General features: G+C 35.4%; 1 protein-coding gene across 6 annotated transcripts in view; it reads right to left on the minus strand.

Moving 5' to 3' along the window:
- pdlim5a (PDZ and LIM domain 5a) overlaps window positions 1-19,423 on the minus strand; it is a 131,623-nt gene that overhangs the window by 55,646 nt on the left and 56,554 nt on the right. For 3 of the 6 annotated variants that reach the window (XM_028802145.2, XM_051927745.1, XM_051927748.1), the window contains exons 5-7: window positions 9,743-9,760; window positions 3,355-3,527; window positions 2,647-2,683 (exon numbers count right to left, since the gene is read on the minus strand). In XM_028802145.2, the coding sequence (XP_028657978.2) occupies window positions 2,647-2,683; window positions 3,355-3,527; window positions 9,743-9,760 (228 nt within the window). Of the gene's footprint in view, window positions 1-2,646; window positions 2,684-3,354; window positions 3,528-9,742; window positions 9,761-16,838; window positions 16,860-19,423 lie in introns of all 6 variants that reach the window. The other 3 variants (XM_051927747.1, XM_028802144.2, XM_051927746.1) reach the window with 2 other exon arrangements.

Here is a 19,423-nt window from a genome sequence, read left to right on the forward strand (position 1 = left end):
ATTGGACAGCCCAGCATATAACTCTAAAGTTAGTGGGAAAATATTTATTTGCATGGCCTCTAATAAAATTTGATTGGAAACTGCTAGTTATTTTTGGTGTTGTAAAATTCCCTGCAACAATTATAAAATTTACTTTTACTGCAGTACTTGTACAATATACATTTATAATTCAAGAACTGAGAAATTTAATCGAAATCCACATAAAGGCTTCTTTGAACCCCAGTTTTATGGTTTATTACCATGTAACTGAGCCTCCACTAATACAATCAGAATATATATGTCCCATCTAGGAGTAATAAATGAGTCATTGTGTGAAACCACTACGTTGTCATCTGCTAAAATATGAAGTGCTTCATATTCACATTATACTGTTCACTTAACAGGGCACGATAATACTTGTTGACACATATGTATATTACAGCAATTATCAATTACCCCACTTATAATACAAACTTTATTTTATATACTACTTGAATTTAAAAATCCATACTTTTTATTAAAAACATACAGTTTTAAAGTGACCTAGGCGATAATAATCTCAATGATTTACCATGTAATTATTACTGTAAAGAATATCAGCATTACATTTGAAAAAAAATCTTTAAAAATAACAGGAAACTGATCATTAAAAATCTTGCAATTACAGGTCTACCATACACAATTTAACAGACCTCTTACATATTCAAAAAATGGCGAACAACATAGAATCTTTTACTAAATGTCCTCAAGACAGAAAATAAACAGGCTGCTGTCTGCAGCATGACAGTAAATATAGTTTTTCAATAAAATAATGTACCCTCATTAGAAGTAAACATCAAAATCATTATTTAGTAAAGTTTGAAATGTAAACAGAAAAATCTGAATTAATGAAATGATGCAAAGAAAAAAAAACTTAGCAACATTCAAGTAATAAATATTACTTCAACACATTAAGGAGTGTCTCATAAAAAAAAAAAAGATTGGATACTGGCATGGAATGGGTGTCTGAGGAGCAAGGCAAATAAGTAATGCATATTAAGGTATTTAATAAATTAAATACTATATTAAAAAAGAAAGTTTCAAATATAGATATATGGAGGGGGCTGGACGGTCTCGTGGCCTAGGAACCCCTGCAGATTTTATTTTTTTTCTCCAACTGTCTGGAGTTTTTGTTTTCTTTTCTGTCCTCCCTGGCCATCAAACCTTACTTTATTCTATGTTAATTAGTGTTCCCTAATTCTATTTTTTAAATTTATTTTATCTTTTTTTCTCTTTCTTCATCATGTAAAGCACTTTCAGGTACATCATTTGTATGAAAATGTGCTATATAAATAAATGCTGTTTTTGTTGTTATATAGGACAATAAGCCTATTAATCAAAATGGTTGAGAATTCTTTTAAGTCAAATATATTTACTAGAAAAGTATATTGATCTACTGTAGCTGTCATTTTTAGTATTTTGTGCATTTTCACAAACTAGTATTCAAATACAGAAAGAAAATGCATTGTTGTCCGCTGAAGTGAGATGTACATTGAATGTTAAATATCCCTGTTGACCTACTGCATATTTTAACAACAACAGTGAAAACCCAGAAGTCAGCATACTGTAAAAATACTTTATGAACAGCTTTGGGATCAACCGGAAATATATAATAAGCTTAAGATCTCGCATAATTCACCAATAACTAAATGAAAAAGTAAAAATAGTATAAAATTGTACTTTCACTGCCACACACACACACACACACACACACACACACACACACACACACACACACACACACATTTGTTCATTTTTGTTCTCCATTCTGGAATTTCCTTCCTGATCATTATGTCAGAAAGATATCTGACATACCTGTAGCCTTGGAATAAATAAAGAAACAGTCATCATTTTAGATAGTCCAGAACTGATTCTAATGTACAATGCCCAGGAAGGGGTGAGCTGTCAGTCAACCTAGGTTTCTAGGATTGTCATTTTACCTGACTTTGTCTTTTCAGTTTTCTCTGTAATAATTAACTGTGGACCCTCAAGAGGTTTATTTTATGCAGTGATGCTGCTGAATGGAGTTTTTCTTTTTCTTACTTTCATTGTCAACTGTTCATAGTTCAACAATTAATGGACTGATACTGCTAGGCTACACTTTTGTTAATCAGTTTTGAACCACTTCTTTTTCTGTCTGTTTAAACAAATTTGCCTCTGAATGTGTACTCATTATATGATTAGTAATTAGTCAAGTTTTTATTTGTATATAACTATGAACTTGTCACTGTGCTATATGCTTGCATTCAGTGAAGAGTACTTTACAAAAATAAACAAAATTAAATTAGGTGTTATTTTTTGTTTACTTATATTTTAAATATTATGAAATAATGAATTTTTTAATGTTCGTTATTTTTAAACCATTCTGCTTAGATTTGCAAACAGAAAATATATTAAATTCTGTATTTGCTTTTAGGAAATCTACATTTGTTAGGTGATAGTCATAGCAGATGTAAGTTTGAGTTAGTAATATATCAAGGAATATTTACTGTGGTATGGTGAATATAACATGGTTTTGTACTAACAAACATTTCAAGCATCCAAAAGGTTAAAACATGCTCATACATTTGTAAATGACATAACCAGTAAAGCAATATCAAGTCATGATGCAGAGCTCAAATAACTCACTTTGTCTTTTTCCCAGGATCAGAAACAGGCTCTTGCACTGAAAAAACAAAAATATAAAATGTATTTAATATATTGTTTTATTAATTCTAAAAATATTTAAATCTTTTCTGACTTTGCATAATAAGGTGCTGTCTTTCCATAACCATGATATCCAGACAATTAGCTATTAAACTATCTGTACACTATGTTTCTTATTAGCTGAAAATCACACACTTGACAGCAATAAATGAAAATGGCAAATTCCAATGCTCACAAACACCACACTACTTAGCTGATCAGCTACCTAATTAAAAAAAAAAAGATTAATTTATAACAAAAGTAACAGATTTGTTAAAAAAATGAAAATTACCAGGGCAGTGATGTCACTTCTTCCCGCTTAACAATATTACTTCTCCACAGACAATGCTAGTTTGAAGAAACAACCAACTGTTTTACCATTGTTTAATGAGGAACTGTGGTTGGTAATGTTAAGTTACAAAATGATAAAATGGAAAGCACCTAGTTATGCAGAAGGCCAGAGCCTATTCCAGATACATTATGGACAAGCCATGCTATAAAAAAGGTATTTTTATTTCAAATACCTGTGTATAGCTTATACTTCATCTGCTGTTTGCTGGTGAACAACAGATACAGAGTGTTCCTAACAAAGTTTCTTATAAATTTCACTATACTAATAAATACAATGCAGTTTTTATGCATGGTACATACTCCGTTCAGTGCCAGTGATCTGAGCAAGGATGCGGAAGGAGCGTGACTGGGAGGTGCCTGTTCTTGGACGCCAGTCTTCAGTGTCCTCTATCAGACGTTTCTTGCTTGCATCTCCATGTGAAGGAACATGGTAAAATTGAATGTCTGTCTCAATGATGGGCTTACGTGGCGCTCTATTCAGTGAAGCAATAAAATGAAGAGGACAAAAAGAAATAATATTAAAATTTAAATATACACTATAATAGATTAATTATATGTTAACAATTATTGCACTTAGGCAAATCTGAGTCCATTATATTAATAATTAAGCACCACCTGCTAGCAATACTCTGGTTGGTCAGAATTTAATGCATGTTACAAGTTTATTTGTTTTCTTTTTAATATGACCATTGTTAAATTAGCATTTTTTGAAATGTAAAAATACGTTTGTTCCTTATGCTTTCCCACACTGCTAATACTAGAAGTACATAAACAAAGTCAGCTAAAAAAGAAACATTGTTTTTTTTAATGAGATAGAATCCTGTTTACACTAATTCACATAACTGCTTTGAGAGTTTACAACAGCCAAAAGGCTTTTGGCATATGCAACTGTTTAAAATAAATCTCTTTTGTTAATTTTAGCATGTTAAATCTTGCGAAAGTTTCTAATCTTTTAGCAAAAATTTTTATAGTGAAGATGTTAAGAAGGTTCTAAGCTGGGGGAGCATCATCTTTCTACTTTTTCACTTGTTTCAGCAAATTATTACAGTAACATACTACCAGAATATTTGGCTATTGTGCCAAAAAAGTGTTAAGTTTATGAGAGCCCATTAAACAAAATTTAAATATTAATGAGCAGTGGGCTAGATTTTTGTTATTTTGTTACATCAAAGCAGAGTCAGCCTTTTTTTAGTTTAATTTTATCTCATATGCTTGCTACAGACTGCTTAAGGCAATGTGTTCCTTTGAAGCGATACACTCTATGAGACTGGTGGTAAGCAGAACAGAGAATAAAACAGAATCAAGACTTCACCATAAATGTATAGAAATATAACTTGAAATGTGTAAAAAGGTGGCAGGAAGAATCATTAATGGACTTTATCTACTGTATGAAAGCATACAATTTTCTAGAACGTGCTGGCCACCTTAATCACAATCACACAATACTGTAACTCTTACAATGTTTACTGGTCATAGTATTAGATTCGTAGTTCAGGTGCTCTGACCTCAAGATAAAGTAATTACAAGAAGAAATCATAGTGTAACCATGGCAATCTGAGATGCTTCTTTCCTTTTATGTAACACACTGAATAAACAGAAATATCAAAATTGATCCTAATAATCAAATATATATACAATGATAAAGTGAATTAAGTCAAATCTTTTAACGATTTCTAAAAATTGATGACAATTCAAGCTAACCACAACATAATGCTGGGTAACTCCAAACAGCTCCAGAACTCTATCAGGTTGCTACTTCTATGCTATTTAGAAGAGCTTACAGAGATCTGCTAAACACCCAGCAGAGCAAAAGAATTGTCAATTCAAAATAAGACAGGCCAAGATTAGACCACAATAATGTCACATGCATAATTTTCAGATATTTATTAAAGGTGCTTACTTCTTTACATACAGTAAGCCTACATGCAAGTGCAGTTGTTGCACAAAAGACAACTATTGTGTTAAAATATTGTGTTACGGGCTACATACGTTAAAAATGCCTGTAAAGAATGCAATACCATATATTATGCAACCATTTTAAAATAGAAAGGAAGCAAAGACCACTGACAAGAGTGTAAAAAAAGTTAATTATTGTAATTGACTTATTAGTTCTCCCCGTGTCTGCGTGGGTTTCCTCCGGGCGCTCCGGTTTCCTCCCACAGTTCAAAGACATGCAGGTTAGGTGGATTGGCGATTCTAAATTGGCCTTAGTGTGTGCTTGGTGTGTTTGTGTGTGTCCTGCGGTGGGTTGGCACCCTGCCCGGGATTGGTTCCTGCCTTTTGCCCTGTGTTGGCTGGGATTGACTCCAGCAGACCCCCGTGACCCTGTGTTCGGATTCAGCGGGTTGGAAAATGGATGGATGGATGGACTTATTAGTGACAGACACGCACGGGAAACTATTAATGTTTTATCCCGAATGCATATATACATATACATATACACATAAACATATACATATATGTATATATACATATACATACATACATATATATATATACCCCTCCTTTAACCGCCACCTTATCGTGGTGGAGGGGTTTGTGTGTCCCAATGATCCTAGGAGCTCTGTTGTCCGGGGTTTTATGCCCCTGGTAGGGCCACCCAAGGCAAACTGGTCCTAGGTGAGGGATGAGACAAAGAGCGGTTCAAACCTTCTATGATGAATGAAAACTTTGGACAGCGTTTTCCCTTGCCCAGACGTGGGTCACCGGGGCCCCCCTCTGGAGCCAGGCCTGGAGGTGGGGCTCGATGGCGAGCGCCTGGTGGCTGGGCCTGCGCACCCATGGGGCTCGGCTGGGCACAGCCCGAAGAGGCAACGTGGGTCCCCCTTCCCATGGGCTCATCACCTATGAGAGGGGCCAAGGAGGTCGGGTGCAGTGTGAGTTGGGTGGTGGCCGAAGGCGGGGACCTTGGTGGTCCGATCCTCAGCTCCAGAAGCTGGCTCTTGGGACATGGAATGTCACCTCTCTGAAGGGGAAGGAGCCTGAGCTAGTGTGTAAGGTTGAGAGGTTCCGGCTAGATAGTCGGACTCACCTCGACGCACAGCTTGGACTCTGAAACCAATCTCCTTGAGAGGGGCTGGACTCTCTACCACTCTGGAGTTGCCCCCGGTGAGAGGCGCCGAGCAGGTGTGGGTATACTTATTGCCCACCGACTTGGAGCCTGTTCATTGGGGTTTACCCTGGTAGACGAGAGGGTAGCCTCCCTCCGCCTTCAGGTGGGGGGACGTGTCCTAACTGTTGTTTGTGCGTATGCACATATCTATATACATATATATATATATACATATATATATATATATCTATCTATATACATATATATATATATATACATATATACATATACAGATACTTATCCATCATGCAATACCATCAGGGAGGTGTATGATTGGCCCCAAATTTATTCTGCAGCTGGACAACGACCCCAAACATACAGCCAAAGTCATTAAGAACTATCTTCAGCGTAAAGAAGAACAAGAAGTCCTGAAAGTGATGGTGTGGCCCCCACAGAGCCCTGATCTCAACATCATCGAGTGTGTCTGGGATTACATGAAGAGACAGAAGGATGTGAGGAAGCCTACATCCACAGAAAATCTGTGGTTAGTTCTCCAAGATGTTTGGAACAACCTATGAGCCAAGTTCCTTAGTGTACCTAGAAGAATTGATGCTGTTTTGAAGGCAAAGGGTGGTCACACCAAATATTGATTTGATTTAGATTTCTCTTTTGTTCATTCACTGCATTTTGTTGATAGATGAAAATAAATGATTAACACTTCCATTTTTGAAAGCATTCTTTGTTTACAGCATTTTTTTCACACCTGCCTAAAACTTTTCCACAGTACTGTATATGAATGTATGTATATGTGTATGTGTGTATATATATAGAATATATATATATATATATGTCCATCCATCCATCCTCTTCCGCTTATCCGAGGTCGGGTCGCGGGGGCAGCAGCTTGAGCAGAGATGCCCAGACTTCCCTCTCCACGGCCACTTCTTCTAGCTCTTCCGGGAGAATCCCAAGGCGTTCCCAGGCCAGCCGAGAGACATAGTCCCTCCAGCGTGTCCTGGGTCTTCCCCGGGGCCTCCTCCCGGTGAGATGTGCCCGGAACACCTCACTAGGGAGGCATCCTGATCAGATGCCCATCTGACTCGTCTCGATGCGGAGGAGCAGCGGCTCTGCTCTGAGCCCCTCCCGGACGACTGAGCTTCTCACCCTATCTTTAAGGGAAAGCCCAGACACCCTGCAGAGGAAACTCATTTCAGCCGCTTGTATTCGCAATCTCGTTCTTTCGGTCACTACCCATAGCTCATGACCATAGGTGAGGGTAGGAACATAGATCAACTGGTAAATTGAGAGCTTCGCCTTGCGGCTCAGCTCTTTTTTCACCACGACAGACCGATGCAGAGCCCGCATTACTGCGGATGCCGCACTGATCCGCCTGTCGATCTCACGCTGTATTCTTCCCTCACTCGTGAACAAGACCCCGAGATACTTGAACTCCTCCACTTGGGGCAGGATCTCGCTACCAACTCTGAGAGGACACTCCACCCTTTTCCAGCTGAGGACCATGGTCTCGGATTTGGAGTTGCTGATTCCCATCCCAGCCGCTTCACACTCAGCTGCGAACCAATCCAGAGAGAGCTGAAGATCACAGCTTGATGAAGCAAACAGGACAACATCATCTGCAAAAAGCAGTGACCCAACCCTAAGTCCACCAAACCGGACCCCCTCAACGCCCTGGCTGCGCCTAGAAATTCTGTCCATAAAAGTTATGAACAGAGTCGGTGACAAAGGGCAGCCCTGGCGGAGTCCAACTCTCACTGGAAACGGGTTCGATTTACTGCCAGCAATGCGGACCAAGGTCTGGCACTGATTGTACATACATATATATATATATATATATATATATATATATATATATATACATATACATACATATATATATACACATATATATATACATATACATACATATACACATATATATATACATATACATATACATACATATACATACATATATATACATATATACATATATACATATACATATATATACATATACATATATATACATATACATACATATACATATATATATACATATACATATATATACATATATATATACATATACATATATATATACATATATATATACATATACATATATATATACATATATATATACATATACATATATATATACATATATATATACATATATATATACATATACATATATATATACATATATATATACATATACATATATATATACATATATATATACATATACATATATATATACATATACATACATATATATATACATATACATATATATATATATACATATACATACATATATACATATACATACATATACATACATATATACATATACATACATATATACATATATATATACACATAATACATACACATATACATACATACATACATACACACACACACACACACACACACACACACACACACACACACATACATACATACATAGTGTGCGTTCATGTATATATAAAAGGGAATATAAACACTACTTTTCAAAAGTTTGGAATCACCAAAACATTTATCAGAGTACTATTAAATTAATTTAAAAATATAGCCATAACATTCCTAGGTGGTAGTAATTACGGTAACTATTATGTAAGTATTATGCTTTGAAACGACTGATTTATAATTTATTACTCACTATCAATGCTAAAAATGAGGATTTGCCTGCTCCATCCAATCTAAAATTTAACATTACTAATATGGAAGTATTCTGGCTTCAGGGATAAAGACATCAATAATGGATTCCTTTGTGATAATGGAAAATAACATGACACACTGTCCAACATAAATTTGTGGCAAAGAGATCATTACGTTATTTGAAAAACTATTCAATCTAGGATGCATTTCTGGCCACAAACCCATATGAGTAAAGCTCCTAAAAAACAAGAAAATAAATAAATGATCCTGTCCTATTTCATTATTCATACTTTATCTGTATGTCTTGTGCATATGTCAAGCAATGATCCTGGCAAAATAAATTAGTTTTAAATGGATTGCAGCTACCCCAGACACACGTTAGGTAAACTGGCAACTATCATTTGGAAATATCATGACTGAGTGAAAGTGTGCCAGGATGTGGACTGGTGCCCATCCATTGGATATTTCCTGGCGCTTACTAACAACAACTCAAAATTGATTTAACTGTTGGTTAAAACAGATAGCTGGACTAGAATTATTATGGGAAATGCTCAATTACTGTCTTCAGGGGTGGGGGGAGGGCTTTACGGCAAAAATGCAATTTATTTAAAAACCCATAAAATTAAAGCAAATTAAGATGTTCTGTAGGTAAAAGAAAGTTTCAGAAGGAAACTCAAAATACAAACCACACTATGAAATGGCACTCTGCATACAATGTGTAAAGATGGTCCTGAACAATTGTTGTTTGAGGAATTTTAAAAATTGAACAAAATCAAGATTATTGGTCTTAAGAATGTCTGATAGTCAGGGAGTGAAGAAGTTAAGTTTCTTCAGGACCACATATAATTGACCGAAATAATTTGTTTCATCAGAAGAGGAAGACAGACAAGCATATTTTGCTCTTCTTCTAAAAAAATGGTACGTAAGGGAAAGAAATTACGCTTTTTTTCAATGTTTTCATAAAATTACCTTCTGGGAGGGTTTTTCCTGAAGAAGATGAAAAGGAGAATTTAATGAACCCAAGTGAAGATTCAAGAGAGTGGAAAAAGATACAAGAGAAAGCAAAGAGAAAGAGAACAGAGAACAATAAATGCAATATATTTAGAAAATAACAGCAATACATCAATAAAAGGTACCGTAAATCTACCAGTAATTGTGGAGATTAAATGATGTGAATTAAGTGCTCATTATATAGCACCTTTGTAAAACAACCATCATCATAAAGTGTTTTAAAACAGATAATGAAATAATGTAATGTAAGCACATAAAAGTAAATAAAGCCTGCACAAATGCAAGAGAAATTAACTGAGAAGAATAAAATTATGCTAAAGACCCAGAACGAAGAGTTTAATTTCAGATTGCAAAAATGAAGAAACAAGTGTAAAGCCTAGAACATTGAACATATATATTCTACATACTGAGTTACAAAATCTGAAAGTCGATTTTAATGCTGTCTTTTAAATGCAACAGGGCAACTGTTTTGTATATATAGGCAACCGTAAGGTTCAACTAATACTCAGTGCATCATTGTGGTGTGTGATTTAATATGTTTTGTACTTACTTCATTTACTAAAAAATTCCTTTTTATTATGCATTCTTGCTTTTGTTTTCACTTATGCTATATCAGCCTTAACGTATTTAGGCTCTGCCAGGAGGAACATTAGGAAAGCTCTTTGTTTCCTAATGAAGTGGGGTGCTTGCTTCTAAATTGTTTGGTTTACTGTACCAAAACAACATTACTTTAAACTTACAAAAAGTGTTACCACACATTGGTATTTCAGTCCTCAGAACTACTGAATCCCAGACACACTGGAATACTACAGCTCCTGGCCTGCTGAGCCATGGGAATTCCAAATGTGAGCTCTCTGTAACCTTTCAATCTGCAAACTTCAGCAAACTGAGACGGCATCTAGAAAAGGTAACAGCTGGAGCACTGAGATCACCTCAGCTATATGCTGCAATAATCTCAGTAGACTTTTATTGTGGGTCTTCCTGATTTTGAAACTGTGCTGAATGCTTCTTTCATACAAGTATAAATTATTTTTTTTGTAATTACTTTTTATTGTTATTTTGTTACAGTCCAGTCTAAGTAGAACCCAGTCAACCCATGTAACGTACGCTCTCATGCTGGGCACAGCATATAAATGATCTTGGGTGATCAAGACACATAAAAACACCTTGCATATTACAATGTATATTCATTTTCAGTTCATCAAAAGTTTAAATGAAGGAAAAAAACTTCATCAACCATTAGATTTTACATTGAAAATTCCCTGTTTACAGTTAAATTGGAAAGAAAAGAAAAAAGAAATTAATAGTTAACTAACTAAAATACTACTCTAAACTAGTTTTTTAGATGGCAAAATATGACTGAAGAATTTACAGTACATTAAATATATTTCAGAAACAACAAGGAATTAAAATTGAGTTCTAAGACAATAATCAAGGAGTGAAGGACAAACTTCATTTCATCTAAGGAGACCAATAATTTAATCAGATAAAAATACTATACTGTAAATAGACTCCAATTGTATGACCACACCATAGTAATGAATATCTAAACATATATAATGCAAAGATTGCTGACTCACTTACTTACTCATAAACAAAAACACAATTTCCCAATTAGTTAAAAAGCTGAAATTTGGTAGAAAGTACATTTAGGCCAGAAGGCATCCACTAAGAAGGACATTTCATTCCTCTTTAATAAAATCCCTGTGTGCGTCCATGTGTGTGTGTCTTCTGGTGAAGTGCACATGTACGGGGTACTGTGCGATGCTTCAAAGACCGCCTGACGCGTCACACAAGACAGAGAGGGCGGGACCTATAAAATATTGCACGGCCGATCCAGTCGGATTTCGGGAAATGAGGTAAGACCTAAAACATAACGCATGAAAAATCCATTCGGGTACTGAGACGCGGAGACCAGCTTCCCCAAAGAGGTGGGATTAGTGTTTGTTGTTTACTCTGAGGATGTCATTTTTGCGATAAACAAACTTGGCCCGGTAAAGTGTAAAGTGTTTTCCTAAATATACAAATTTTCATGATATTACAATAGGATGACTTTTAAAAGTAGATTTATTTTCACGCGCATAAAATTCGTTGCTGGGGAGACGCCATATATACAATAATCAGCTGCACGCCAGCACAGATTAAAATACTTGCTGGAGAGACGTATTACTGTGAGAGAAAATTAAAGGCACACAATACAGTGACGCATATTACAGCCACATACAAGCCAGTATTACTGTAACAGAAAATAGACGGTCCTTTGCCATTTAATATAGACTGTTCCTACTAATGTTTATGCACTACTATTCTAGCGCCCGTTATTGTAACGGGCTTAATGTCTAGTATATTAATAAAAATTTAGGGGTAGAAACCTCCATACAATAGAAAAACAAGATACCCCAAAATCATAAACACTTTCACTGATTTGATTGAAATTTAGTGATCAGCAAGGATCAGTTTTGGTTGCAAAGAGACTGGACTAACCAAATATTTCACTCCAGCTATACAAAGAAAACTAGAGGCATAGGAATCTTAATTCACAGAACAATTTGATTTCCAGTATTAGATGTAGTATCTGATCCTGAGGGGCGATATGTGATGGTGATGGGTAATATATTTAATTGTAAGTGATTTTGATAAATATCTACACATCCAATGTGGATGACAGACTTTATCCAAAATGTGTTTGCATCGATTCCTAACATGAACACTCACAAAATTATAATGGCCATAGACTTTAATTGTGTTTTAAATCCAGACCTGGATAGGTCATCAGCTACAGGGGCAACAAGACTCCTTTCCCTCTATACCACTCCCAAAAGTTTTACTCTGGCTGTTGGCCTCTCTCTCTTTCTTATGGGTGGGGTTTGAATTGAAATTAGTTTTGTTTGACTTGATTGTATTGAATGTTACATGCTTTAAATAAATTCAATAAAAGTTAAAAAAAATAAATAAATTTAGTGACGCTATTTATATAAAAAAACAAAGAAAAGAAAGAAAATTAGCCAACCTATATATTTTTATTTTTCAATATATATCAATAATTATGCTGTAGTGAGTAGGGGTATTCCTTAGGCAGCGTATCTCTTTTCGCCTCAACTACAAATGCATGGAAAAATGGGGCTTGTAATACATGCAACTGAACGCTGTAAGAAGAACAGTGCCACTGGCCAAACTGTGTCTATAATCGTTCAGAGAAATGGGGCTGGCAGCAAGCAAAGAAGGGCAGTTGCCCTGTGTAGGAAAAGGAGACAAGGTGGCAAGCTACAAGGAAAATGAGCTCTAAAGTGGAAGAAAAGTTAGCAAAACCCAAAAAAATATGGTTATCAAGTGGCCTCCTTGGGTACAAGCATTACTCCCTATTCTCTTGGCTACTTCTCACTCCTCAAAATTCAGTATAAAATACATAAAAAATGAAGCTGGACTAGACTGCTGAGCACTTTTATGTACATAAGCTTCAAAGAACAGGGAGTTGTGGAGGGCAACTCGGTGGTAATATACATGCTATACTGCAGAAAACTAAGGTGCCCTCTAGGAGGTTAGACCACAAGGTGCTGGTAGGCTTTGGTTCTTAAAGCAGAAATAGGGAATTGCCAGTATGGCATACTTGCCCACTTCAAGCCATGGGTATAACACAATCTGAGAGCAATGGCATGCCTTGGCCCATTTCATTTCAGCTGTTCTTATCTGTACAGTGCTTAAATGTTCAGTTAATTTCATGGGCCACGTAAATGAGAAACCAGTAAACATCACTGATAAAGGAAACAATGTTTCAGTGTATACTGCTTTTGATATAAACCCTCCAAAACTTTGTAACAAGACAAGATTACAGATCAAAGTGTTACATTCAAATCTGACTAAAGCTACCATTTATAAAGGATCTGCTACAGGGAAGGATTATATTTATACCCAAAGTTCCCATTATTCCTACAAAATACTTTATCTGATTGAATTCAAAAGAATAGTTTTCTGTAAAATTGAGTTTTACAATGACCATCAACAAAACCCAAGGTCAATCAGTAAGAAAAGCATGAATTGATCAATGACAGGACTGCTTTACTCATCTTCAATTTTATTTAGCATGTTCAAGAGTAAAGAGCTCCACTATTAACTAATAATATTAGCCCCTGAAGAAAAAAAAACAAAACAAACAAATACTGCATACAGAAAAGTACTCAGTTAATTACATAGTACTTCTGATACATTCGATCAACCCTCAGCACTATAACCAAGGCCCATTGTCTTCGGGTAAAGCAGGGTAACACAGCTAGTTAAGATTTATAATGCACATAAAGGGGACTTGTAAAAAAGGAAGCTTACGTAATTTCTTAATACAGATAAAAAAAAAGTTCTATTTTCTGGGTAGCAATTTTCTTGCTGTTTATACTGTAATTAGATGTTTCTCCCTATTGACATTTTAAGACTTAACATACTAGAATATACCATAATTGAAATACAAATTTATTTAAAATGTAACAGTGATAATTACAAAGAAATAGCCATACTACTAGTGTGATGATGACATTAAATAATTACTTAACACTTGAAAAGATACAGAATATTCATGCATTGCAATTATGTTTACTATTAACTAAAATGTAACGTCACATGCATGTTAGATACTTAAAGATGATGACAGTAAAAAGAACCTTGTTCATAGTGGGTGCAAAAAGTGTTGACGTAGGCTTTTCGTCAAGATAAAGAAATTAACCAATACTCCTATAAGACTGCTAAAATCACCTCTAGCAAGGACGCAAATTAATTGGCACATGGATATTTTAGAAAAACTAAACTATACCTTAAAAAAGTGAAATAGTATTATGCTTTCCTCGTTTTCTAAGAAAAAACACCCACTCTAAAGTTCCAGTAATTTGAAAATGTGACACATAACACAGAGAATTTGGAATATGGAATTATAAGAGCACAGCCTAAAACACTATACCCTGACATGGGAGTCTTGTAAGAAATCGTTATGGTTTTCACCCATTGAGTCTTTCTCTTGCAATCTAAATGTAAGGATGGCTCAAACAGGATATATTTATGCTGCATTCCATTTGAAGTGGGAAGTCAGAATTTCCAAGTAGGAATTTTCAACTGGAACGCCCCCACAAATTGGATATCCTACCCTGCAAGTCAGTAGAGTCGCACAAACCATGACCTCAAAATTTCATGATGGATGCACCATGCATCACCAATAAGTGAAAGCTGTAGTATTATACTGTATTTAGCACTTCTATTTGTGTCTCATTAAACCAGTCGTACACAGAGCACTGCCCAACTTCTATCTGTCGACATTATGCTACAGTGTTTGGATGTGTAAAAATACTTGGTAATACATTGTTAACACCCAAAAAAGCAAGAGCAACAAAGATTTTCTTGGAGACGTCTATATTGGTTTTCAAAACATTTTACTCAAACACTGTGTGACGGGTATCTTCGGCCATTACCCAGCCGGGATGCCAGCTGGATGAAAGGACCGGGGAAGAGAGCATCTGCGAGGCACTACCCTCTCCTGGGACACTAGAGGGCAGCCCTCCTGTGAGGCTGTGGCACCACGGATTCCCACAGAGCATGCTGGGACTTGGAGTTTGGTGTCAGCCCTCTTGGGTTATGTGGGGGCCCCCAGGGGGGGTGCAGAGCCCTACAGTGGACTTCAACCTCACCTGGAGTGATTCCAGGTAATACTGATGAGCCACCTGGAGCACTCCCAAGAAATGAATAAAAGAAGCCGCCTCACTCCTTTCAAGTCAGGAGGAGGTGGTCGAAGCTTGCCTGGAGGAGAGGAGAGGAAGGACAAATAGATTAAGATAAAGAAGAGAGCTGTGTTTTATGTACTATGTTGTGAGGAGCAGAGAAAGGCGCTTCCCTGCTGTAAATAAATGTGTGTGCTGGACTGGAACTCGTGTCCTTCCTATCTGTGTCAGTTAGGGCGGCTGTACACACCACAGTGGTCCACAACAGTCAACTCGGGTGTGATGTCATTCCCAGCTCCAACGTTTGACTTCCAAGGTAAATGGAATGTAGCATTACTATGACCCTGATTAGGAAAGAGCACATAAAATGGCCAAAATGAACCTTCAGTGTACTAATTCACAGAGATTGGCTGACACTACTACTACTACTAATAAAAACAATAAATTTAATTTATACGGCGCCTTTCCCATGCTCAAGGCAGTTAATAATAGTAGATTCTCAAAATGGTACATGACCATTTACCTCTAACTGGGTTCTAAAGCATGCATTGCTTCATCAGGGAAATCAATTACTTAAATTCAACAACATAGTCAGAAACTGTTGCTTAGATTATAAGGTTTGCATTTACAGTACTGTATACTCTTTTGTAACTTACCAAGTACTAAATGTTAATTTGAATTAAAGAGATACCATCCTCAATTTCAATTCAAAGCTCTAAATAATGTAAATGTCAAATGGAGCATATGGATGATCTGTACTGCTCTGCAATGTTTCTGTGCTCTGAAAGTCATCCCTGCAGTTTTCTTTACTATCAAGTCTTTTTCATTAACATTCATTTTCCTGAAATGCCTACAACATTTAAAAAACTATAAGTTTCAGAGACTAAGAAAACATTCTTACTTTGGAAACTCTATATCTTTGGTTATATATTAAAACTTCCAGTGCTGGTGTTTTAGGGCAAAGATTAAAGATTTCAACAATACTGCACTTTGATTTTGGAAATGTCAAGTTTTGAACAATACACATTTTCAACAACTTCTTCCTCTTACTAATTTTGATTTAGAAAGGTCATTATTCTATAATGGACATCTATAGAAGCATCAAAATATTTGTTTTACTTTTTAATGTTCACTGTCCATTTTAACTTTACTACAAAAATGTGAGACTTCACAAAAAATTAATTAGTTTTTAAACACTACTTTTAATTAATAGAAAACACATTTCTCAAGCACATCAATATATAGCTTAAACTATTTTCTATGAAATTTAAATTCCAACACAGTAATTAGTCCGTTAAAATAATGAAAATATGCAATTCATGCCAATTCCCTGCAACAATAATGGAAAAAGATATACTTACTTTAGAACACTTTGTGGACCACTGATGCCAGTATACAGCATAAAAACATAAGTATTTAAAAAATAAAGCAGGAAAAAGAAAACATAAAGAAAGGGAAAAATACACAGAAAATGTACATAAAAAACAACACTAAAATGCATGCAGTTTACTAATGACAAAACTGACAAGCCATAGATTTCAAACTACAATGAAGCCTTCTTAATAGCAGGTCATGGCAGAGAGCACTGAATGGCAAAGTTTGTATTGTATTCATTTAAACTCACAATGTAGGCATCATTTTACCACAAGGAAAGTGTAGTGGTTAATCTTTCTGGAATTTTAAACACTCAAGTAATGTCATAGATGACTTCTGAATGTCACAGTATGTTTTTATGTAGTTATGGGGCGTTTCATTAATCTTGCAGCACACTTGGAATTATTACAGAAAGGTGGTTTGAGCATTATTCTACATTAAATAATGTTGTTTGTTGCAACATCAAGAAAGCCCATTTGATCAGTACTTGATAAATGGCACTCTACTACAACAATGCTAAGGATGTATGCAGCTGTCACCAGTAGTAGATTTGCCAGGATAGATTGTGCTGGGTATTCTTCTGGATTTTTTGATGCTATGTATTGCAGGTGCAATTGCACCCTACCTCATTCATGAGTGTTCATCACAATTTACAAACACCCGTAACAGAGGTAAAATGTGTCAACTGCAATCTTACATGTTTTGATTCTTTGGACCTTTTAGGGCTTTACAGGTAAAGCAGCATGGAACACACAGTATCATCTGATACTGTATACTACAGCTGTTGCCGACGAGCTTGTGTATGGGCATTTGTGTGAGAGAGTGAGAAACAAACTTGTATTTTGTATATTTAGAGATGAAAATTCCCAATATTTTTAACTTTTGGCATACTGTAAAGGCAAAAAAATTAATGTATAATGGACAACATAAAATATTTTATACAATGTAATATTGTATCATTAAAATACTTCTATAAATTCCTTAATGTGTAATGTTTTTTGCATGCCAAGTCCTGTTATTTAAAGATTAATCACTGAAAATTTTAAGAAGATACTTCAAGATGATAACTTAGAATCAATGTGATTTTTGATTCTCACTTTAGATGGAAGGCATTAATCGCTTTATCTATTGCTACCATCTAAGGAATGGCTTAAATTACTAAATTTGGCAAAGCATGAAAGCCATTTATAATGTATCTCTAGATGTAAATTGTATAAAACATATGCAACTCCTGGTTTTGATTAACATTTTATCAGTTTGATTCTACCTAATGAAATCTGAAGTTCTTGAATGAGTTTTTAGAAATGCATTATTTAAATACATTTTGCTATTATGGTCTACATTATCAACTTACTTTCCTTCCTAGAGCCCAGAATTTCTGATATAGGCTCTGGCACTCTAAACCCTGAACTGGATTAAAAGAATATTCCACACAAAAATCACATGTATTTTTTATCCTTAGATCAAAAACTCTTCCTTGTTTCAATCTTTCATTCATTCATGAGAGGATTTTCCAACAATGGTTTATTTAACAATATTTTAGAAGAAATACACACTTGGGACATGTTGCAAGTAATATTCAGGATTAATACTAAAAGTGCCAGAGAGCTGAATGAATCGTGGCTCTCAAATGAAAACTCAATTAACAGACATTTGGACATGAACCCAGCATATGCAGGCTTAAAAAAAAAGAACATCTAAATAACAAAAAAGACGAAAGACTTTATGACCAACACCCTCTGAACCACCCACCGCCACCCCATCTTTTGCTATATATTGCCTTAAAATCTGTATGTCTAATCATTTTCCTCTGATGATGACACCTGGTAGATTGTTGAAAGCTTAGGAATAAAAAACTATTTTAAGATATGTGATTAATTTTCTCCCTTTGTGGATTACTAGCTACAAATATATATATTGTCACACACACGTGCATGGGAGGCAGTCAATGGGCTTGACTAAATGTGTTTATATGCTGGACAGAGGGTTGGCAGTGCACACTAACGTCTTTTCTCCTTCCTCAACAGATCCTATAAAGGAAAATTCACCTGACCCCAGTTCTAGCTCCTCCTCCTGCTCCACTACTGACCTCACTTCCAGTTTCACTACAGACCTTCCATCCAATCCCTTCACTGACCTCAATTCTCAAAATGCAAGCAGAATGAAATATACGCTTTATTGATTTTATTATTTGATTCACTTTAGACCATAAAATGAATTATGGAAATTTTAAGCAAAAATACATATATCTGTGGCTGTTGAATGTTGTTTTAATAACATGGTAATTTTTTTTTTTTTTTTTAAAAGAAACATCAAATTTATAACACAAATCTCAACCTATGATATATTTAAAACAATACATCAATGGATGCAAGAAATAATTTACTTTGAGAGCAATTATGATCACTAAATAGCTTCAGATACTGATTATGGCCAAAAGTATTTGGTACTTTGTAAATTCATCATAAAATTGGAAAGGAAATGAATGAATAAAAGTTAGCTACTTGTTAGTTTACAAAAAACTAGGTATAACATTAAAATGGCAAAAGTATGCATGCATATCTTTGTGGAA

This window comes from Erpetoichthys calabaricus, chromosome 5 (genome assembly GCF_900747795.2).
Source record: "Erpetoichthys calabaricus chromosome 5, fErpCal1.3, whole genome shotgun sequence".
In the NCBI taxonomy this organism is placed as follows: Eukaryota; Metazoa; Chordata; class Cladistia; order Polypteriformes; family Polypteridae; genus Erpetoichthys; species Erpetoichthys calabaricus.